Source organism: Heptranchias perlo, chromosome X, assembly GCF_035084215.1.
Source record: "Heptranchias perlo isolate sHepPer1 chromosome X, sHepPer1.hap1, whole genome shotgun sequence".
Classification (NCBI taxonomy): domain Eukaryota; kingdom Metazoa; phylum Chordata; class Chondrichthyes; order Hexanchiformes; family Hexanchidae; genus Heptranchias; species Heptranchias perlo.
In genome coordinates, this window is record NC_090370.1 from 27704119 (window position 1) to 27729010 (window position 24892).

At 45.5% G+C, this 24892-nt stretch overlaps 1 protein-coding gene across 1 annotated transcript; it reads right to left on the reverse strand.

Annotated features, from left to right (window-relative positions):
- Positions 1-21375: 21375 nt before the first annotated feature.
- LOC137307146 (zinc finger protein 180-like) lies at positions 21376-24629 on the reverse strand. Its single transcript, XM_067976469.1, has 2 exons — positions 24270-24629; positions 21376-23549 (listed from the first exon to the last, which is right to left on the reverse strand). Exon 2 carries the CDS (start codon positions 22916-22918, stop codon positions 22130-22132), a length of 789 nt encoding a protein of 262 aa, XP_067832570.1. The 5' UTR covers positions 22919-23549; positions 24270-24629; the 3' UTR covers positions 21376-22129.
- Positions 24630-24892: the final 263 nt, after the last annotated feature.

The following is a 24892-nucleotide window of genomic DNA, read 5'->3' on the forward strand; positions in this document are numbered from 1 at the left end:
GTCTGTAAATGAAGGAGAAATGGTGATCGGTCAGAGAGCGTCTGTAAATAAAGGAGAAATGGTGATCGGTCAGGGAGCGTCTAAATGAAGGAGAAATCGTGATCGATAAGGGAACATATTCAAATGAGGGGGAAATTGTGATCGGTCAACGTGCGTTTGTAAATGAAGGAGAAACGGTGATCAGTCAGGGAGCGTCAGTAAATGAAGGAGAAATGGTGATCTCTATATCTTTAGTCATCCAGGGAGCTCTAGCTTTGGATGCTATTCCTTTCCTCCTCGTGGGAATCGGTCTACTCTCTTCCAAACCCACCCCTCGAAAGCCTCCCATTGTTCAATTACTGTTCTGCCTGCCAATTTTTGATAACAATCCACCTGGACAAGATCCCTTTTAACTCATGAAATTAGCCCTCCTCCAGTTAAGAATTTTCACATTTGACTGTCCACTGACCTTTTCCATAACTGTTCTAAACTTAATGAAATTATGATCACTGCTGCCCCACTGAAATATGCTCCACCTGCCCCACTTCATTCTCCACACCGAGCCCACTGCTATACTCACATGCACTCTCTCACATGCACTCTCTCACATGCACTCTCACACTCAATCTCTCACAATCACTCTCACATTCCTCTCACCCTTTCACTCATGGTTTAGGGCCACTGAAAAATGATGCGATGGTTTTGGATTTCAGCACAGGGAGGAGGGAGAGTGTGTGGGACGCGGATTTACAGCTTTGAGGAATAAGCGAGGAAAGAATGTTCCATAGAAAGTAGAGTTATCTGATCTGAATTTTTATCCTGTACTTACAGTGATAACTTTTATAAACTCCTTTTACAGGGTATGAGAAGGGGAGGATTTGCAGACAGGAAACTCAAACCAAAGATCACGTCAAGATCTGACAGAGTCACTCGATTCATCAGGACCTGAATATCATCGGTCTTTGAGTGTGGAAGGAGAAATGTTTGTCTGTTCTATCTCTGGGAGAAGATTTCAAACATCAGTGTGAGTGGAAAAGCACCGAGACACACACACCCGAGTGAGAGTGTTCCAGTGCACTGACTGTGGAAAGAGCTTTAACCAGTTGCACAGCCTGAAAAAACACTACACCATTCACAGCGGGGAGAAACCGTACACGTGTTGTGTGTGTGGACGAGGCTTCAACTGATTATCCAACCTGGAGAGACACAAGGACACCCGCACCACGGAGAAACCGTGGACATGTGGGGACTGTGGGCAGGGATTCAAATACCCGTCAGAGCTGGAAATTCAACGACGCAGTCACACTGGGGTGAGGCCTTTCACCCGCTCCATGTGTGGGAAGGGATTCACTCAGTCTTACGGCCTCCTGACACACCAGCAATTTCACACTGATAAGCGACCTTTTAAATGTTTGGACTGTGAGAAGAGGTTTAAAAGCAAAAGTAATCTGCTGACACACCAACGCACTCACACTGGGGAGAGGCCGTTCACCTGTTCCTTGTGTGAGAAGAGATTTACTCGGTCATCCACCCTCCTGAGACACCAGCGAGTTCACACTGATGAAAGACCTTTAAATGTTCTGAATTTGGGAAGAGATTTAAAATCATAAATGAACTGCTGAGACATCGACGCACTCACACTGGGGAGAGACTGTTCACCTGCTCCATGTGCGGGAAGGGATTCACTCAGTCATCACACGTGCTGAGACACCAGCGAGTTCACATTTGACTGCAGGAGTTGGATTCTGCTGTTAATCCCATCCAGGACTGAACCATGTTCATTCTGACAGTTAGGGTTTGTTTCTGCTGATGTCAATAACCCCTTTAACTGGGCTGGAGTTTAATATTCTGGATATCTGTTAAATAAATCATCTTTGTTTTAAACACCTTGTTGCAGATTTTGGTCTTTCCCACCTGAGTGTTTAGCATCACCTGACTGGAGCTCAGAAAGGACAATCTGGGGGGAGGATCGTCCGGGGTTGAACAGAAGTTCAGCCTGGACACAGTCCTTCAGGGCCACACTGAGAGGGGCAAACGGCACTTTGGTCTTTTCTATCTCTCTTCACTGACAGCAAAGTGGCCGTGAGACATCCGGTCTAAAAATGACTGTGGTCATTATTCTATGAAGATTTCACCTGTTTGTGTGACCGTGCTGAGTCTACCATTTAAGGCAGGCGTTAACTCATTTAAAATAAACCCGTTAAAAATAAATGAGTTAAAGTCTGCATTAAAATAGCAGAGGGAGGAGTTCACAGGAGCCTGTTAACTGCTGGTACAATTATACAACAGTCATTTGATCTCCAGATAAAGAAGGACTTGCAGTGTGTTTCCAGAATTCATGGTTTTATTGATGTGTGCGTGTTAGACACCAGGATCACTAAAAATACACGACCCGGAAGGTTGCAGGCTCAGGCAGTGGGGCCTCCAGGAGTGGACTGTAAGAAAGCTGGGTTTCAGTATCCTGACAAATATATGCTGAGGTACCAGAGGAATCCTTACTAAGGAACCGTCTGGGATTTTATCTGTCAGTGTGGGTCTCGGGGTGAATGATTCCCGACTCCCCGCACTTCTTCCATTTAACCCAGGTCAGATCAGGATGAATTCAGTTCACAGGAGAATTGGGACAAATATCACCCTCAATCGAGGGAGACACAAGCAGCCTTTAGTGTAGCTCAGAGATCTTTGAAAAGAAGATGGTGCACAATTGTGGTAATGATAGTAAAAGTTTTTCCAGCTACGTCAGGAGTCAGAAGACCATTAAAGAGGTTTTAGGGCCACTGAAAGACAGTTCAGGGCAGATTCCCGGGCTATGGCAGAGCTGTTAAATGACTATTTCTCATCAGCCTACACTCCTGTGGATGATGCTCAGATTCCAGCTGTGGGATGTGCTGTCGACAATAACATCATAAATATTAAAATAGAAAGGGATGTGATCTTGGATAAAATATGAAACCTCAAAGTACTTTCTGCTCCAGGTCCAGATGATATCCACCCCCGGGTGTTTAAAGAGATGGGACGGGTGCTCTGTGAGCCCCTTGCCTGTATCTTCAACAGCTCAATAGAATCATAGAATCATAGAATCATAGAAGTTACAACATGGAAACAGGCCCTTCGGCCCAACATGTCCATGTCGCCCAGTTTATACCACTAAGCTAGTCCCAATTGCCTGCACTTGGCCCATATCCCTCGATACCCATCTTCCCCATGTAACTGTCCAAATGCTTTTTAAAAGACAAAATTGTACCCGCCTCTACTACTGCCTCTGGCAGCTCGTTCCAGACACTCACCACCCTTTGAGTGAAAAAATTGCCCCTCTGGATCCTTTTGTATCTCTCCCCTCTCACCTTAAATCTGTGCCCCCTCGTTATGGACTCCCCTACCTTTGGGAAAAGATTTTGACTATCGACCTTATCTATGCCCCTCATTATTTTATAGACTTCTATAAGATCACCCCTTAACCTCCTACTCTCCAGGGAATAAAGTCCCAGTCTGTCTAACCTCTCCCTGTAAGTCAAACCATCAAGTCCCGGTAGCATCCTAGTAAATCTTTTCTGCACTCTTTCTAGTTTAATAATATCCTTTCTATAATAGGGTGACCAGAACTGTACACAGTACTCCAAGTGTGGCCTCACCAATGCCCTGTACAACTTCAACAAGACATCCCAACTCCTGCATTCAATGTTCTGACCAATGAAACCAAGCATGCTGAATGCCTTCTTCACCACCCTATCCACCTGTGACTCCACTTTCAAGGAGCTATGAATCTGTACTCCCAGATCTCTTTGTTCTATAACTCTCCCCAACGCCCTACCATTAACGGAGTAGGTCCTGGCCCGATTCGATCTACCAAAATGCATCACCTCACATTTATCTAAATTAAACTCCATCTGCCATTCATCGGCCCACTGGCCCAATTTATCAAGATCCCGTTGCAATCCTAGATAACCTTCTTCACTGTCCACAATGCCACCAATCTTGGTGTCATCTGCAAACTTACTAACAATGCCTCCTAAATTCTCATCCAAATCATTAATATAAATAACAAATAACAGCGGACCCAGCACCGATCCCTGAGGCACACCGCTGGACACAGGCATCCAGTTTGAAAAACAACCCTCGACAACCACCCTCTGTCTTCTGTCGTCAAGCCAATTTTGTATCCAATTGGCTACCTCACCTTGGATCCCATGAGATTTAACCTTATGTAACAACCTACCATGCGGTACCTTGTCAAATGCTTTGCTGAAGTCCATGTAGACCACGTCTACTGCACAGCCCTCATCTATCTTCTTGGTTACCCCTTCAAAAAACTCAATCAAATTCGTGAGACATGATTTTCCTCTCACAAAACCATGCTGACTGTTCCTAATTAGTCCCTGCCTCTCCAAATGCCTGTAGATTCTGTCCCTCAGAATACCCTCTAACAACTTACCCACTACAGATGTCAGGCTCACTGGTCTGTAGTTCCCAGGCTTTTCCCTGCCGCCCTTCTTAAACAAAGGCACAACATTTGCTACCCTCCAATCTTCAGGCACCTCACCTGTAGCGGTGGATGAATCAGGGATTGTCCCCTGAGATTGGAAGGTAGCTCACGTAGTTCCCATTTTCATTAAAGGGGACAAATCAGAGCCAGGGGAATGACAGGCCCATCAGTGTGACATCGATCTGAGGGAAGATGCTTGAAGGGATCCTAAGAGAGGCTGTTTATGATCACGGGGAAAGAGAAGGAGCCATTAAAGATACTCAACATGGCTTCAGGAAAAGAAGATCGAGTCTTACAAACTTGCTTGAGTTTTTTGAAGAAGTTGCTGGGTTAGTGGATGAGGCTAATCCGGTTCACATTGTCTATCTCAGGGGTGTCAAACTCATTTCCTATGGTGAACCTGACCCGATATCACGGCACTTGGCCTGGACCACATTAAGCTAAAGTTATTAAACTGGAAATAGATGAAAATGAACTATATTCTTACTTACGTACATTTAGATGTTGTTTACTGCTACTGCTGCTCCTGATACCTGGCACCTCTTAGCTTCAACTATTGCACCAACATTTGGAGTAAATGACTGGGCTGAGACCTGTCTTGGATAAAAACATGAGGACCACTTGTCATTACAGAACTGTGTGACCCAAACACTAACCGTGGAAGTGAATTCCACAGACTGACTACTCCCTATGTAAAGAAGTTTCTCTTGACTACTGCTCTAAAACAGATAGCAGGGGTTAATTGTAGCTACTCACACTGTATAAGGTGGAAAGTGATGATCCACAAGGATTGGTTCTGGGACCACTGTTCACAGTTCACATGAACGATTTGGACTCGGGAACCGGAAGTTTAATTTCAAAATTTACAGATGACACCAGATTGGCGGGTGGGATGGAGATGGATAATATTAATGAAGATTGCGACCAATTACAAAATAAATTAATAAACTTGCAAAATGGGTGTATAATTGGCCAATGAATTTTAATGCAGATGTGGGTGAAGTGGAACATTTTGGTAGCAAGAATTTGGAAATTGTGCCCTGTATACCCCAATCCAAGTCCTTAATGTATATCAAGAAAAGCAGTGGTACCAGCACCGACCCCTGGGCAACACCACTGTTTTCCTCCCTCCATTCTGAAAAACAACCGTTCACCACTACACTCTGTTTCCTGTTATTTAGCCAATTCTGTATCCATGCTGCTACTGCACCTTTTATTCCATGGGCTTCAATCTTGATGACAAGCCCATTATGCGGCACTTTATCTAACGCCTTTTGGAAGTCCGTACACACCACATCAACTGCATTGCCCTCATCGACCCTCTCTGTTACCTTATCAAAAAACTATTTAAATCTGAGATAGACAGCTTTTTGGCAACCAAAGGTATGAAGGGATATGGGCCAATGGCAGGTACATGGAGTTAGATCACAGATCAGCCATGATCTTATCAAATGGCGGAGCAGGTACAAGGGGCTGAATGGCCTACTCCTGTTCCTATGTTCCTATGTATCAAGTTAGTTAAACACGATTTGCCTTTAACAAATTCGTGCTAGCTTTCCCTAATCCTTGTCCAAGTGACTTCTAATTCAATCCCGGATTATCGTTGCTAGAACTTTCCCTACTACCGAGGTTAAACTGACTGGTCTGTAAATGCTGGGTTTTATCTTTCACCCTTTCTTGAACAAGGGTGTAACATTTGCAATTCCCCAGTCCTCTGGCATCACCCCCATATCTAAGGATGTTTGGAAGATTATGGCCAGCACCTTTGCAATTTCCACCCTTCTCTCAGTAACCTCGGATGCATCCCATCCGGACCAGGTGACGTATCTACTTTAAGTCCAACCAGCCTTTCAAGTACCTCCTCTTTATGATTTTTTTAGCCAATCCAATATCTCAACGACATCTTCCTTTACTGTCACTCTGGCAGCATCTTCTTCCTTTGCAAAGACAGATGCAAAGTATTTATTTAGTACCTCAGCCATGCCCACTGTCTCCCACTGCCACTTCCTCACTATATTTGGGGTTAGTGGTGCAATGGATAACGCATCTGACTATGGCTTAGAAGACGATATGTTCGATTCCTACTTGGCTTGGGAGTTTTTTTTAATGCAAACTGCATTATTTTATGGCTTTCAATACCTTACAAGCTGTCCCACTTGGTGGTGCTGCCTGACTCCGTATCTGTTAAGTGCCTTCTTAGTGCAGCAAGCAGTGGTTCAGTGCCATAATCTGAAAGTCCTGAATTCAATCTTCAGAGAAGGCAACAAGGATTACGATGCTTTTTTTTTTCCATCTCTCACCTCATCTTTCCATCTTTGCTGCATAGCAAAATCAAGAACTTTTGCTTACTGCAGCACATCAAAAGATTTGCTGCCTCTTGACCTCTCCGTACCCAAACACACAGTGAAGTTTCGGAAGTTCATGGGCTATGGACTCAATGACAACACTCTTGTTTCTGTATAATTGCCCCAAGGCAAACGGTGAGTGGAGAATATAATCAACGATCCCGCTACTTCTCACATGCTAAGTGAGTGCTCTACCAGTTGAGCTAATACCTCGTTTGCTGTTTGTAAATCGTCTTTCACAATTCCTGCCTCTCACTCGCCTCCAAGATGCTCCACGACCAGCAGAGAAATCTTGCCTTTTGTTTGCCACTCCCTGAATAGATTACATACTTTGCTCCAATCGGCGGTATCGAGCATCAGCAAGTGATGAACAGCAGAACGGGAAGCCACAGTAAACATGAATGATGCTGAGAAGAGCCCGAGCCTGTGGAAGGAAGACGAGGTCACCGGAAAGCAACAGCCGCCCGAGCTTGAGGGAGCAGCGTGAGCCCTGACTGATTGGACATGAAGCTGAGTTCGGATCGGTCAATGCCCTGTGGGTGGCGGAGAGGGCCCAGGGGCTATGTGGCCGGGTCCTGCTCCGACTTCTTGTGTTCTTTAGATTTGTGGTTGGGATCAGATCAGCCATGATCTTATTGAATGGCGGAGCAGGCTCGAGGGGCCGATTGGCCTACTCCTGCTCCAATTTCTTATGTTCTTATGTTCTTATGATCGAAGACCTTTTTTGCCTGAAATTGAGGGCGATTTGAAGTGTTGCTGCTCAAAGGCACTCCCTGCTGGTGAGCAGAGGGAAATGCTCGAGTGAAACAGCCATGCTCGGGCAGACACAGAAAGCTTTTCGGTTCGAGAAAGGAAAAGTTGTGTCCTGTGACTCAGTGGCAAAATGTTAATCTGTCAGCTGCCTGTAAAGTTCAGAGAGCGACCTTGAGGTAATTGCTGCTTATTCCAAAAACACACTCACTCATTTGAGCCGGAATTGAACCAGCGACCTAAGGATGACTTCACTTTGGTTTAATTCACTGCGGTCCTCCGCTCTGCCAGCTGAGCTATCGAAGGGAAGCGATATAAAACATTGTCTTCGGTGATTGTTCACCGTGCGCCTGTTGACATGTTCAGCCTCATGGCTTCCGGTGCTGATTGAAGACTTATTTTGCCTGAAAGCGAGAGCTGAGTGTTTTGAAGTATTGCTGCTCAAAAGCACCCCCTGCTGGTGAACAGAGGCAAAACAGCCTTGTTTGGGAGACACAGAAAGTTTTCAGGTTTCAGAAAGGGAATGAGGCATCCTGTGCCTTCATGGTAACATGTTAATCTGTAAGTTGTGTGTAAAGTTAAGAAAGTGACCTTGAACTAATTGCTGCTTATTGCAAAAGTACGCGTACTCCTTCGAACCAGAATTGAACAAATGACATAAGGATGACTTTGTCTTATTTTCCACGACAGTCTTGTCGCGCTACCAGCTGAGATATCAAAAGGAAATGGCAATAATATTTCACTTTGGTGATTGTTCACCGTGCACCTTTGACACACCCGGACTCATGGTTTCCAGTGCTCATGACTGAGGCTGATTCGGTACCTGCTCATACCACAGCGCTGTGGGAGTGTGAGCTGCTCCGTGTTCTCCACAGCCTGGGCCAGTGACAGAATTAATAATGTGACTGATTATTGGTCTGGAGATTGTGGGTTCAAGTTTACGGAGGGTGTAAAGTGGAAGGCCGGGCCTGGAGAGCATTCGAATAGTCGAGGCTAGAGGTAAACAAAGGCATGGATGAGGGTTTCAGCAGCAGAACTTCATTCTGGCAGTTGGGATTTGTTTCTGCTGATGTTAACAACTGATGGAACTGGGGTGAAATTCAAGAATCTGGATAAATGTCAAGTAAATCAACTTTATTTCACACAGAATGGGTCAATTACTTGATGAATTCAAGATAAGAGACTAATTGATGTCCTAATTACCGATTATTATGCCTTTTCTCCTTTCTCACTTCAGATTATTTCAGTTCTCATACCTTCAATTACTCTCATGGCCAAGTCCCAGCTCCCCAGACCTTCCCGAGTGCCTCTCCCAGCCTTGGGATCCAGGGAAGGTATCGGTAATGTACCCGGGATCACTAAACACAAAACCCAGTCTGTGAATCACTTTCAGCAACTGGACTTATCGTGTGTCCCACAGCATCTCTCTCACCTTCGATGTGTGAATAGAGCATCAGGCCTGGAAATTTCGTCTTAAATTTAAATACACTCAGCAAATATTTTTAACAAAATACAAACAAGTAAACACATCACGGTTCAATAATCCAGCACTAAATTCAAAGGAGTAAGTCTGTTATCAAACTCCTCGAGTGGACAGAATAAAGAAAAATCCCAACTCTAAGATCCCCTCGAATCCTTTGCAAATTCCTTACAAATCTTGACAATAATCAACAAGTCTAATTTAATGTTGATCTTTATCTTGAGTGGGGTTGGAATACAGAAGTGATGCTTCAGTTGTAACGAACCTTGGTCAGACCCCATCTGGAGAACTGGGCACCGAACCGAGAGAGAGATCAATCGGCCTCAGAAAAGGTACAGGGTAGATTCACCAGAATGATACCGGGGTTAAAAGGGTTAAATTATGAGGACGGGTTGCATGAACTTAGATTTAATTCCAATGAGTTTAGAATATTGAGGCGTGATCTCATCGAGATGTTTAAAATAATAAAGGGATTCAATAATATAGATGCAGAGAAATGATTTCTTCTGGAGGGGGAATCCAGAACAAGAGGGCATAAGAAATAGAATCCTCGAGCCTGCTCTGCCATTCAGAAAGAACATGGCTTACCTTCTACCTTAACTCCACTTTCCTGCCCGATTCCTTGATTCCCTCGGTGTTCAAAAATCTCTCGATCTCATTCTTGAATATACTCAACGACTGAGCATCCACAGCCCTCTGGGGTAGATAATTCCAAAGATTCTCAACCATCTGAGTGAAGACATTTTTCCTAATCTCAGTCCGAAATGGCCGATCCCTTTTCCTGAGACTTTGCCCCCTAGTTCTAGACTCTCCAGCCAGGGGAAACAGCCTCTCAGCATCTACCCTGTCAAGCCCTCTAAGAATTTCAGACGTTTCAATGAGATCACCTCTCATTCTTCTAAGCTCCAGAGAATATAGGGCCATTCTACTCAATCTCTCCTCATACAACAACCCTCTCATCCCAGGAATCAATCTAATGAACCTTCGTTGCACCCCCTCTAAGGCAAGTATACACTTGCTCAGGTAAGGAGACCAAAACTGTACACAGTAATCCAGGTGAGTCTCACCAAAGCCCCATATAATTGCAGCAAGACGTCCTTACTTTTATTCTCCAACCCCCTTGCAATAAAGTCGAACATACTATTTGCTTTCCGAAATGTTTGCTGCACCTGCATATTAACTTTCTGTGATCCGTGCACAAGAACACCTAAATCTCTCTGAACACCAACATTTCTTCGTCTCTCACCTTTTAAAAAAATATTCCCCTTTCCATTCTTCCAACCAAAGTGAAAAAATTCCACATTTCCACACATTATACTCCATCTGCCACCTTCTTGATAATCTTAAAATTAGAGCTAGGTCATTTACAAGCAAAATAAGGTGGCAATTTTTCACACAAAGCGTAGTGGAAATGACAAACTCACTTCCCCGAAAGGCTGTGGATGCTGGGGCTCGATTGATATTTTCAATATTGAGATTGATAGATTTGTGTTGTGTGAGGTTTGCAAGGGATATGGAACAAAGGCGATTAAATGGAGTTGTGATACAGATTAGTCCTGATCCAATTGAATGGGGGAGCAGGCTTCAGGGGCTAAATGGCTAATTCCAGTTCCAGGAAGCTGTGGAAGCTACATCATTAAATAAATTTAAAACAGAAATAGACAGTTTCCTGAAGTAAAGAACCCCTAGAATTAGGGGTTATGGGGAGAGGGCAGGAAATTGGACATGAATTTAGATTTGAGGTTAGGATCAGATCAGCCATGATCTTATTGAATGGCGGAGCAGGCTCGAGGGGCCGATTGGCCTACTCCTGCTCCTATTTCTTATGTTCTTATGTAACCCAGTCACTGACATCAATCACCTCCAGTCTGATAAAAAAAAAGTCACAGACACCAATTTCCTCCTGTCTGATATAAACCAATCCCACAGTCACTGACACCAATCTCCTCCTGCCTGATATAAACCAACCCCACAGTCACTGACACCAATCTCCTCCTGTCTGATGTAAATCAACTCCACAGTCACTGACACCAATCTCCTCCTGTCTGATGTAAATCAACTCCACAGTCACTGACAGCAATCTCCTCCTGCATGATATAAACCATTCCAACCGTCACTGTCATCAATCTCCTCCACTCTGATATAATCCAACCCCACAGTCACTGATACCAATCTCCTCCTGTCTGATATAAACCAACCCCATACTCACTGATACCAATCTCACTGAATGGTGGAACAGGCTCGAGTGGGTGAATAGCCGACTCCTGTACCTAATGTTCCTATGTTACACTGAAGTTGCTAACATTCCCCTTCACAGTTCATAATGTTCCCTATGTTGATGTTGTCAGGAAATGTTGATCTTCCGCCCTTGTACCCAAGCCCAGATCATTTCTTCATATTGAGAAGAGCAATGGTCCCAACACTGCCCCTGGGGAACACCACTGTTTACATCCCCACAGTCTGAAAAACATCCATTAACCACTACTCTGCCCTTTATCCAACTTCCCATCCACACTGACCCACTCCCTTTAATACAGTGAGCTTTAATCTTATCATCAAGCCTCCTGTCCGGCATCTTATCAAACACTTGTTAACAATCCATCTTCACAACATCCATTGCATTTTATCACTACACTGTGTTATTTCCTCCAATAATCCCTGCTGTCTGTCCTGAATTAATCCATTTGATTCCCAATGTTGAAATCTTTGCTCCACCCACACGGTTCCATCTGTTTAAAGCCACAACAGAAAGGGCCAGTTTTCCCCAAGAGTTTCACATCAATCAAGTTTAAAAATGATGCAGAGTTTCAGCCAATGAGGGAGTTCCGGGCTCAGCCCCGCCCACTCGGTGCCGCAAGTCCCGCCACTCACACACTCCCATTGGTTGGAGGACCAACCGCCCACTCGGTCCTCCAGTCCCTCTCCGCTCTTCCTATTGGTCCGGAGCTCCCGTCAATCACCCGGCAGTGTGAGCTGAGCATGCGCGGCGGGCGGGGAGTGAGGCCGAGATCGTGTCCGCAACAGGGAAGAGATGGGTGGGGGGAGCGGGTTAATAAACCCCGGGGGAGGGGACGGGGGCTTCACAAACCCCGAGTGCGGCCCTGGGCCCGAATATCAAACAGTGAACATTCTCCTCTCTCTCTCTGCACTCCGGGGGCTCCGGTTTAGATCAGACCCGAAATTCAACACACGGCCCGCGGCCTCCGAGCATGCGCAGTGTCAGCTTCAAACCTCGTGACTCATCGAATCAGGGAGCGTCTGTAAATGAAGGGGAAATGGTGTCCGGTCAGGGAGCGTCTGTAAATGAAGGAGAAATGGTGATCGGTCAGGGAGCGTCTGTAAATGAAGGAGAAATGGTGATCGGTCAGGGAGCGTCTGTAAATGAAGGAGAAATGGAGATCGGTCAGGGAGCGCCTGTAAATGAAGGAGAAGTGGTCCTCGGTCAGGGAGCGTCTGTAAATGAAGTTGAAATGCTGATCAGACAGGGAACATCTGTAAATGAAGGAGCAGTGGTCCTCGGTCAGGAAGCGTCTGTAGATGAAGGAGAAATGGTGATTGGTCAGGGAACATCTGTAAATGAAGGAGAAATGATGATTGGTGGGGGAGCTTCTATAGATGAAGGATAAATGGTGATAGGTCAGGCAGCGTCTGTAAATGATGGAGAAACGTGCATCGGTCAGGGAGCATCTGCAAATGAAAGAGAAATAGTGAAGGTCAGGGAGTCTGTAAATGAAGGGGAACTGGTGATCGGTCAGGGAGCATCTGTAAATGAAGGGGAACTGGTGATCGGTCAGGGAGCATCTGTAAATGAAGGAGAAATGGTGATCGGTCAGGGAGCATCTGTAAATGAAGGAGAAATGGTGATCGGTAAGGAATCGTCTCTAAATGAAGGAAAAATATTCAATGTCAGGGAGATTCTGTAAATGAGGAAGAAAATGTGACGGTTCATAAGAACATAAGAAATAGGAGCAGGAGTAGGCCGTACACCCACTTGAGCCTGCTCTGTATTCAATAAGATCAAGGCTGATCTTCGACCTCAACTCCACTTTACTGCCCGATCCCCATATCCCTTGATTCCCTTAGAGTCCATAAATCTATCGATCTCAACCTTGCATTAACTCAACGACTGAGCATTCACAGCCCTCTGAGATAGAGAATTCCAAAGATTCACAACCGTCTGAGTGAAGAAATTCCTCCTCTTCTCAGTCCTAAATGGCCGACCCCTTATCCGGAGACTATGCCCTTAGTTCTACACTGTCCAGCCAGGGGAAACATCCTCTCAGTATCTACGCTCTCAAGCCCTCTCCGAATCTTACAAGTTTCAGTGAAATCACCTCTCATTCTTCCAAACTCCAGAGAGAATGAATTAGCTCATTTTACTCAATCTCTCCTCATAGGACAACCCTCTAATCCCAGGAATCAATCCAGTGAACCTTTGCTGCACCGTCTCTAAGGCAAGTATATCCTTCCTTAGATAAGGAGAGCAAAGCTGTACACAGTACTCCAGGTGTGGTCTCACCAAAGCCCTGTACAATTGCAACAAGACTTCTTCTTCTACTCCAACCCCCTTGCAATAAATTCCAACATTCCAGTTGCCTTGCGAATTGCTTGCTTTACCTGCGTGTTTCTTGTACGAGGACACCCAAATCTCTCTGAACACCAACATTTAATAGTTTCTCACTGTTTAAAAAATATTCTGTTTTTCTATTCTTCCTACCAAAGTGAATAACCTCACATTTCCCCACATTATACTCTATCTGCCACCTTCTTGCCCACTCACTTAACCTGTCTATAACCCTTTGCAGACTCTTTGTGCCCTCCTCACAGCTTACTTTCCCATCTAGCTTTATATCATCAGCAAACTTGGATACTTTACATTCGGTCCCATCATCGAAGTCAATTATATATACTGTATATAGCTGAGGCCCAAGCACTGATCCTTGTGGCACCTCACTAGTTACACGTCTCGGTCATCAATATATATCAAAAAGAGTCATGGTCCCAATACCAATCCCAACAGAACATCACTGCATACTTCCTTCCAGTCTGTAAAACAATGGTTCACCACTACTCTCTGCATTCTGTCTCTCCGCCAATTTTGTATCCATGCTGCCATGGGCTTCAATTTTACCAACAGGTCCATTCGGTGGTACTTTACCAATCGCCATTTAAATGTCCATGTACACAACATCGACTCACGACCCTCATCAACCCTTTCCATTATTTCATTGAAGAACTCAATCAAATTAGTCAGACATGATTTTACTTTTAACAAATCTATATTAGCTCTCATTTATTAACTCACGTTCTTCCAAGTGAGAATTAATTTTGTCCAGGATTCTGGTCTCTAAAAGTTTGCCACCGCCGACGTGAGGCTGACTGGCCTGAAATTGCCGGGTTTATCCCTCTCCCACATTTTTGAACAGGGGTGTAACACTTGCAATCCTCCATTCCTCAGACACCACTCCCATATCCAAGGAGGATTGGAAGATTGTGGTCAGAGCCTCCACTATCTACACCCTTACTTCCCTCAATAATCGAGGAGGCATCCCATATGGACCGAAAGACTTTTTTACTTTGAGCACTACCAATATTTTAAGTACCTCCTCTTTATCTATTTTTATCGTCTCCAATAGCACTACTACCTCCTCCTTAACTGCTACAATGGCAGAATCCTCTTCTCTGGTGAAGACGGATGTAAAGTACTCATTTAGTGCCTCAGCCATGCCCTCTGCCTCCACAAAAAGATGTCTTTATTTTCCCTAATCGACCCCACCCTTCCTTTCACTACCCTTTTACTGTTTGTATGTTTATAAAAGACTTTTGGATTCCCTTTTATGTTAACCGCCAATCTATTCTCATACTCTCTCTTTGCACCTCTTATTCCCTTTTTTAGATCTCATCTGTACTTTCTTTATTCAGCCTGGTTCACTACGATATTATGAACCTTACATTCGTCATAAGCCTCCTTTTTCTGTTTCATTTTAATCTCTATCTCTTTAGTCATCCAGGGAGCTCTAGCTTTGGATGCCCTTCCTTTCTCCCCCGTGGGGATCTGTCTGCTCTGTACCCGAACCAACTCCTCCTTCAAGGCCTCCCATTGTTCAATTACTTTCTTGTTGCCAATTTCATAGAATCATAGAAGTTAACAACATGGAAACAGGCCCTTCGGCCCAACATGTCCTTGTCGCCCAGTTTATACCACGAAGCGAGTCCCAATTGCCTGCACTTGGCCCATATCCCTCTCTACCATCTTACCCATGTAACTGTCCAAATGCTTTTTAAAAGACAAAATTGTACCCGCCTCTACTACTGCCTCTGGCAGCTCGTTCCAGACACTCACCACCCTTTGAGTGAAAGAATTGCCCCTCTGGACCCTTTTGTATCTCTCCCCTCTCACCTTAAATCTATGTCCCCTCGTTAGAGACTCCCCTACTTTTGGGAAAAGGTTTTGACGATCTACCTTATCTCTGCCCCTCATTATTTTATAGACTTGTATAAGATCACCCCTCAAACTCCTACTCTCCAGGGAAAAAAGTCCCAGTCTATCTAACCTCTCCCTATAAGTCAAACCATCAAGTCCCGGCAGCATCCTAGTAAATCTTTTCCGCACTCTTTCCAGTTTAATAATATCCTTTCTATAATAGGGTGACCAGAACTGTACACAGTATTCCAAGTGTGGCCTAACTAATGTCTTGTACAACTTCAACAAGGCATCCCAACTCCTGTATTCAATGTTCTGACCAATGAAACCAAGCAAGCTGAATGCCTTCTTCACCACCCTATCCACCTGTGACTCCACTTTCAACGAGCTATGAAACTGTACTCCTAGATCTCTTTGTTCTATAACTCTCCCCAACGCCCTACCATTAACGGAGTAGGTCCTGGCCCGATTCGATCTACCAAAATGCATCACCTCACATTTATCTAAATTAAACTCCATCTGCCATTCATCGGCCCACTGGCCCAATTGATCAAGATCCCGTTGCAATCCCAGATAACCTTCTTCACTGTCCACGATGCCACCAATCTTGGTGTCATCTGCAAACTTACTAACCATGCCTCCTAAATTCTCATCCAAATCATTAATATAAATAACAAATAACAGTCGACCCAGCACCGATCCCTGAGGCACACCGCTGGTCACAGGCCTCCAATTTGAAAAACAACCCTCTACACCCACCCTCTGTCTTCTGTCGTCAAGCCAATGTTGTATCCAATTGGCTACCTCACCTTGGATCCCGTGAGATTTAACCTTATGTAACAACCTACCATGCGGTACCTTGTCAAAGGCTTTGCTAAAGTCCATGTAGACCACGTCTACTGCACAGCCCTCATCTATCTTCTTGGTTACCCCTTCAAAAAACTCAATCAAATTCGTGAGACATGAATTTCCTCTCACAACCATGCTGACTGTTCCTAATCAGTCCCTGCCTCTCCAAATGCCCGCAGATCCTGTCTCTCAGAATAGCCTCTAACAACTTACCCAATACAGATGTCAGGCTCACCGGTCTGTAGTTCCCAGGCTTTTCCGTGCCGCCCTTCTTAAACAAAGGCACAACAAAGGTCCCTTGCTGTTTGTCATCTACATTAATGACTTGGATATGAATGTAAAAGGTATGATCAGTAAGTTCGCTGATGATACAAAAATTGGTAGGGTGGTAAATAGCGAGGAGGTTAGCCTCAGTTTGCAGGACGATATAGATGGGTTGGTCAGATGGGCGGAACAGTGGCAAATGGAATTTAACCCGGAAAAATGCGAGGTGATGCACTTTGGAGGGACTAACAAGGCAAGGGAATACACAATGAATGGGAGGACCCTAGGCAAGACAGAGGGTCAGAGGGATCTTGGTGTGCAAGTTCACAGATCCCTGAAGGCGGCGGAACAGGTAGATAAGGTGGTAAAGAAGGCCTTTATTAGCCGAGGCATAGAATATAAGAGCAAGGAGGTTATGATGGAGCTGTATAAAACACTGGTTAGGCCACAGCTGGAGTAGTGTGTGCAGTTCTGGTCGCCACACTACAGGAAGGATGTGATCGCTTTGGAGAGGGTGCAGAGGAGATTCACCTCGGATGTTACCAGGGCTGGAGCGCTTCAGCTATGAAGAGAGACTGGGAAGATTGGGTTTGTTTTCCTTGGAGCAGAGGAGGCTGAGGGGGGACATGATTGAGGTGTACAAAATTATGAGGGGCACAGACAGGTAGATACTAAGGAGCTTTTTCCCTTCGTTGAGGGTTCTATAACAAGGGGACATAGATTCAAGGTAAAAGGCGGGAGGTTTAGAGGGGATTTGAGAAAGAACTTTTTCACCCAGAGGGTGGTTGGAGTCTGGAACTCACTGCCTGAAAGGGTTGTGGAGGCAGGAACCATCACAACATTCAAGAAGCATTTGGATGAGCACTTGAAATGCCATAGCATACAAGGCTACGGACCAAATGCTGGAATATGGGATTAGAGTAGACAGGGCTTGATGGCCGGCGCGGACACGATGGGCCGAAGGTCCTCTATCCGTGCTGTATAACTCTATGACTCTATTTGCTACCCTCCAATCTTCAGGCACCTCACCTGTGTCGGTGGATGATTCAAATATCTCTGCTAGGGGACCCGCAATTTCCTCCCTAACCTCCCATAACGTCCTGGGATACATTTCATCAGGTCCCGGAGATTTATCTACCTTGATGCGCGTTCAGACTTCCAGCACCTCCCTCTCTGTAATATGTACACTCCTCAAGACATCACTATTTATTTCCCCAAGTTCCCTAACATCCATGCCTTTCTCAACCGTAAATACCGATGCGAAATATTCTTTTAGGATCTCACCCATCTCTTGTGGTTCCGCACATAGATGACCTTGTTGATCCTTCAGAGGCCCTACTTTCTCCCTAGTTACTCTTTTGCCCTTTATGTATTTGTAGAAGCACTGGAATTAGCCCTCCTCCAGTTACATATTTTCACATGTGTTTGTTCCTTGTCCTTTTCCTTAACTATTCTAAACCTAATGAGATTATGATCACTGCTGCCCCACTGAAACATGCTCCATCTGCCCCACTTCATTCTCCACACCGAGCCCACTGCTGTACTCACATTCACTCTCTCACATTCACTCTCTCATATTCACTCTCTCACATTCACTCTCTCACATTCGACCTCTCATATTCACTCTCTCACATTCACTCTCTCACATTCTCTCTCTCACATTCACTCTCTCACGCTCTCTCACATTCACCCTTTCACTCATGGTTTAGGGCCACTGAAAGATGATGCGATGAGTTTGGATTTCAGCACAGGGAGGAGGGAGAGTATGTGGGACGGGGATTTACAGCTTTGGGGGATAAAGAGAGGAAAGAATGTTCCATAGCAACGAGAAGAGCCTGTTTTGAATTTCTATCCTGTATTTACAGTGATTACGTTTGTAAACTCATTTTACAGGGTATGAGAAGGGGAGGATTTGCAGACAGGAAACTCAAACCAAAGATCATGTCAAGATCTGACAGAGTCACTCGATTCATCAGGACCTGAAGATCATCGGCCTTTGAATGTGGAAGGAGAAATGTTCGTCTGTTCCATCTCTGGGAGAAGATTTCAAACATCAGTGTGAGTGGAAAATCACCGAGACACACACACCCGTGTGAGAGTGTTCCAGTGCAGTGACTGTGGAAATAGCTTTAACCAGTTACACAGCATGAAAAAACACCGCACCATTCACAGTGGGGAGAAACCGTACATGTGTCCTGTGTGTGGACGAGGCTTCAACTGATCGTCCAACCTAGGAGAGACACAAGGACACCCGCACCTTGGTGAAAACATGGAAATGTGGGGACTGTGGAAAGGGATTCAATTACCCGTCAGAGGTGGAAGCTCATTGACGCACTCATACCGGGGAGAGGCCGTTCACCTGCTTCGTGTGTGGGAAGGGATTCGCTCAGTCATACGACCTCCTGATACACCAGCGCACTCACACCAGGGAGAGGCCGTTCTCCTGCTCTGTGTGTGAGAAGAGATTCACTCGGTCATCCACCCTGCTGACACACCAGCGAGTTCACTCTGATGAGAGATCTTTTAAATGTTCTGACTGTGGAAAGAGCTTTAAAAGCACATACATGCTGCTGAGCCACCAACGTACTCATCCTGGGGAGAGGCCGTTCACCTGCTCTGTGTGCGAGAAGGGATTCACTATTTCATCTGAACTGCTGACGCACCAGCGAGTTCACTCTGGGGAGACAGCTTTTAAATGTTCTGATTATGAGAAGAGATTTAAAAGCACAAACGAACTGCTGGAACATCAACACACTCACACTGGGGAGAGGCCGTTCATCTGCTCCGTGTGTATGAAGAGATTCATTTGGTCATCACACCTTCTGTCACAAGAGCGAGGTCACTCTGGGCAGAAGCCGTTCACCTGCTCCGTTTGTGGGAAGGGATTCACTCAGTCATCCCACCTGCTGGCACACCAGCGAGTTCACACTGATAAGAAACCTTTTAATGTTCCGACTGTGGGAAGAGGTTTAAAAGCAAAAGGAATCTGCTGACACACCAACGCACTCATTGGGTAGAGGCCGTTCTCTTGCGCCATGTATAAGAAGAGATTTACTTGGTCATCCCACCTTCTGTCACACCAGCGAGTTCACACTGGGGAGAGACCTTTAAATGTTTTGATTGTGAGAGGGCTTTAAAAGCACAAATGATCTGCTGAAACACCAACGCACTCACACTGGGGAGAGACTGTTCACCTGCTCCGTGTGTGGGAAGAGATTCACTAATTCATCCCCCCTTCTGAGATGGGTTGCACCCAAGCAGAACCGGGACCAATATCCTCGCGGGGGCATTTGCTCGTTCTGTTGGGGAGGGTTTAAACTGGTATCGCAGAGGGATGGGAACCAAAGGGCAGGTACAGATAGGACAAATGCAGACCAGGAAACGGGAAGTAGAAATGCAGTTAGTTACATAGTTAGCGACTCAGAAAGGCAAAAGAAGCAAAGGTTAAATAGTGTTCAGCACAGGAATTTGAAGGGGTTAAAGGGCATACACTTCAATGCAAGGAGTATTACAAACAAAGCGGATGGGGTGATATAAATAGTGTACAAAATTATGAGGGGCACAGATAGAGTAGACAGGAAATACCTGTTTCCTCGAGCGGAGAGTTCAAGAACTAGAGGACATAGATTGAAACTGATTGGCAGGAGGATTAGAGGGGACATGAGGAAAATCTTTTTTACCCAGAGGGTGCTGGGTGTATGGAATTCACTGCCCGAATTGGTGGTAGAGGCAGGGACCCTCAACTCATTTAAGAAGTACCTGGACCTGCACCTAAAGTGCTGTAAGATGCAGGAATATGGACCGGGTGCAGGAATGTGGGATTAGAATGGGCACCTGGTTGTTCTTCAAGCCGACACGGACACTTTGGGCCGAATGGCCCCCTTCTGTGCTATATCTTTTCTATGGTTCTCTGGTTACCTTATATCCATTAATACCAGGTTTTGGCTGTTGTCAGAAATAGTCTCTTCGTAGTCATCAATTGTAGGATTTGAACCACTATTTTCAGGATTATAATCTAATCCAATCTAAGAACTGGTTCCTGATAACAACAAGACCACCACGGTACTTGTATTATGGTTGAAGGCAAAACAAATTTATTCAGCACATCACAATTAGTACAAAAAAGGTGATACTTAAAAAAAAAAGAAAAAGTCACAGTCTGTTCCTTGAAACCTCGGAAGTATCCCTCCAAGTGACTGCGGCGCGGTCTCTCTCTCTCTCTCTCTCGCTGTGATCTGTTGACTGAAGAGTTCTCTTCTTCCTTGCCAGAATCTTGTGCGCCTTACTCAGCTTTTGAGGCCTCTCCTTCTCCGCTTTTTCAGTCTATGTGGAAGTTCACGATCACATCCACATCTCTCAGCCTTTCCATTATTCATGTCTCTCAACCTTCAGAAGTTACATTCCAAGCATAACTCCTGGTACCATCCGTGCCTTGTTGTTACAGACTTAACAGAACCTTATCTTACAGTTTACATTGCCAGCCTTCACAGAACCATTTGTATAAGCAGACTTCTATTCACTAGCTTGCCGAGGCTCGAGATAGAGAGGCCTAAGCCTGTGTGACACCTTGATTTAATTAACCTTCAGTCCCAGTTATCTACGTCTTTTAGACATTATGCTATTCCAGCACATCCTCCCTTAGTGCCTCTGATTTACCCACAGACTGTTACTTCCCACTTTAATGTTGTCAGCATCCTATTAGTTTTAACTGCAAACTTGACTATAATAACCATCATGCATCCTTCTCGGCCCACCAGCACTTTCTTATTGAATACACCTTACATGGTTCATACTATATTAATACACAGTACAGTTTACATTTATTGATTCATAGATTCATTGTACATTTCATTGTACTTCTACTATTGATTATAATTATACAAAATTATATCTGTTGATGGGTTAATCCTTACACATTATTCTTGTTCTTCCTGACTCTTAAACACCATTGTACAGGACCCTTCTGTTCCGTTCCGAGGAGCCCTGAACCATAAAAGGGAGCGGCTGGGACACATTTCTTACACGCCTCAAGATTAAACCGCACGGCGACTTTGCTGTCAGGAAAGAGAGACAAGAAAGACCAAAGTGCCGTTTGCCCCTCTCAGTGTGGCCCTGAAGGACTGTGTCCAGGCTGAAGTTCTGTTCCCACCGGACGATCCTCCCCCCAGATTGTCCTTTCTGAGTTCCAGTCAGGTGATGCTAAACACTCAGGTGTTGAAGACCAAAATCGACAACAAGGTGTTTGAAACTAAGCTGATTTATTTAACATGTATCCAGAAAATTAAACTCCAGCCCACTTATAGGTGTTATTAACATCAGCAGAAACAAACCCCAACTGTCAGAATGAACATGGTTCAGTCCTGGATGGGATTAACAGCAGAATCCAACCCCTGCAGTCATATGTGAACTCGCTGGTGTCTCAGCACGTGATGACTGAGTGAATCCCTTCCCAAACACGGAGCAGGTGAACATTCTCTCCCCAATGGGCGCGAGTTGATGTGTCAGCAGTTCATTTCTGCTTTTAAAGCTCTTCTCATAGTCACTGCATTAAAAGGTCACTCAATAGTGTGAACAAGTTGATGTCTCAGAAGTTGGGATGAATTAGTGAATCCCTTCCCACACACGGAGCAGGTGAACAGTCTCTCCCCAGTGTGAGTTTGTTGGTGTTTCAGCAGATCATTTGTGCTTTTAAAGCCCTTCTCACAGTCAGAACATTGATAAAGTCTCTCCCCAGGGTGAGTACGTTGGTGTGTCAGCAGATTCCTTTTGCTTTGAAACCTCATCTCACAGTCAGAACATTTAAAAGGTCTCTTATCAGTGTGAACTCGCTGGTGTATCAGCAGGGTGTATGAACGATTAAATCTCTTCTTACACACAGAACAAGAGAACGGCCTCTCCCCAGTGTGAACTCGTTGGTGTCTCAGCAGGTGGGATGACCGAGTAAATCTCTTCTTACACACAGAGCAGGAGAATGGCCTCTCCCCAGTGTGAGTGCGTTTGTGCGTCAGCAGATTAATTTTGCTTTTAAAACTCTTCTCACAGACGGAACATTTAAATGGTCTCTCATCTGAGTGAAGTCGCTGGTGTATCAGCAGGTTGGATGACTGAGTGAATCTCTTCCCACACACAGAGCAGGAGAACGGCCTCTCCCCAGTGTGAACTCGCTGGTGTCTCAGCAGGGTGGAGGACTGAGTGAATCTCTTCCCACACACAGAGCAGGAGAACGGCCTCTCCTCAGTGTGAACTCGCTGGTGTATCAGCAGGGTGGAGGACTGAGTGAATCTCTTCCCACACACCGAGCAGGAGAATGGCCTCTCCTCAGTGTGAACTCGCTGGAGTGCCATCAGGTGGGATGATCGAGTAAATCTTTTCTTATACAAGGAACAGGAGAACGGCCTCTCCCCAGTGTGAGCGCTTTGATGTCTCAGCAGATTAATTTTGCTTTTAAAGCTCCTCTCACAGTCAGAACATTTAAAAGGTCTCTCATCAGTGTGAACTCGCTGGTGTCTCAGCAGGTTGGATGACTGAGTGAATCTCTTCTTACATATGGAGCAGGTGAATGGCCTCTCCCCAGTGTGACTGTGTCGAAGAGTTTCCAGCTCTGACGGGTAATTGAATCCCTTCCCACAATCCCCACATTTCCACGGTTTCTCCGTGGTGCGGGTGTCCTTGTGTCTCTCCAGGTTGAACGATCAGTCGAAGCCTCGCCCACACACAGAACAAGTGTACGGTTTCTCCCCGCTGTGAATGGTGCGGTGATTTTTCAGGCTGTGCAACTGGCAAAAGCTCTTTCCACAGTCAGTGCACTGGAACACTCTCACTCGGTGCTTTTCCGCTGACACTGTTGTTTGAAATCTTCTCCCACAGACAGAACAGAGGCCGATGATATTCAGATCCTGATGAATCGAGTGACTGTCAAATTTGACGTGATCTTTGGTTTGAGTTTCCCTCTGCAATTCCTCCCCTTCTCATACCCTGTAAAAGGAGGTTATAAAAGTTATCACTGTAAATAGAGGAAATAAATTCAGAACAGACAATTCTAGTTTCTATGGAACATTCTTTCCTCTCTTGTTCCTCCATAGATGTAAATCCCCGTCCCACACACTGTCCCTCCTCCCTGTGCTGAAATCCAAACCCATCGCATCACCTTTCGGTGTCCCAAAACCATGAGCAAAAGGGTGAGAGAGCGTGAGAGAGTGAATGTGACAGAGGGTGAATGTGGGAATGTGAATGTGAGAGTGAGCGTGAGAGAGTGAATGTGAGAGAGTGAGTATGAGAGAGTGAATGTGAGAGAGTGAGTATGAGAGAGTGAATGTGAGTACAGCAGTGGGCTGGGTGTGGAGAATGAAGTGGGGCAGGTGGAGCATGTTTCAGTGGGGCAGCAGTGATCATAATCTAATTAGGGTTAGAATAGTTAGGAAAAGGACAAGGAGCAAACAAATGTGAAAATACTTAAATGGAGGAGGGATAATTTCAGTGAGTTAAAAAGGGATCTTGTCCAGGTGGATTGGGATCAAAATTTGGCAGGCAGAGCAGTAATTGAATAATGGGAGGCGTTCAAGGAGGAGTTGCTTTGGGTCGAGAGTCGGCAGATTTCCACGAGGAGGAATGGAACGGCCTCCAAAGCTCGAGATCCCTGGATGACGAAAGATACAAAGAGCACCATTTCTCCTTCATTTAAAGACGCTCCCTCACCGATCTCCATTTCTCCTTCATTTACAGACGTTCCCTGACCGATAACCATTTCTCCTTCATTTACAGACGCTCCCTGACCGATCACCATTTCTCCTTCATTTACAGACGCTCCCTGAGAATTCCCAGTTTACAACGCGCATGCGCCAGGCCGCGGCCTTTTGTTGAGAGTTGGGTCGGAGCGAAACGGGGGAAACCGGAAACCGGCGGGTCGTTAGGGGGGAATGATGTTCACTGTTTTATATTCGGGTCTGGGGCCGCACTCGGGGTTTGTGAAGCCTGAGCCTGGGCCTGAGCACGGACCCGGGCCCCGGGGTTTATTGATCCTCTTGCTCCGATCCTCTGACCTGCACCGAACGCGCTCCTCCCGCAGCCTCGACTGACCGCGCATGCTCAGGACACACTTCCCGATAATGAGTCAGTCTGCGCCTGCGCGCTGTGCTCTACCGTTTCAGATAGGGCACAATCTGTACCGTGCTGCATGCTGGGTGTTGCAGCCGCCATTGATGGTCTTAATATCTGGCCGAAAAGGAAATCGATTGGAAGCAGGAAGAGCGCGTTTGGACCAAGGATCAGAAAATAAACTGAAACCCCAGCCCTTGGTGCCATTTTAACCGGCACAAACA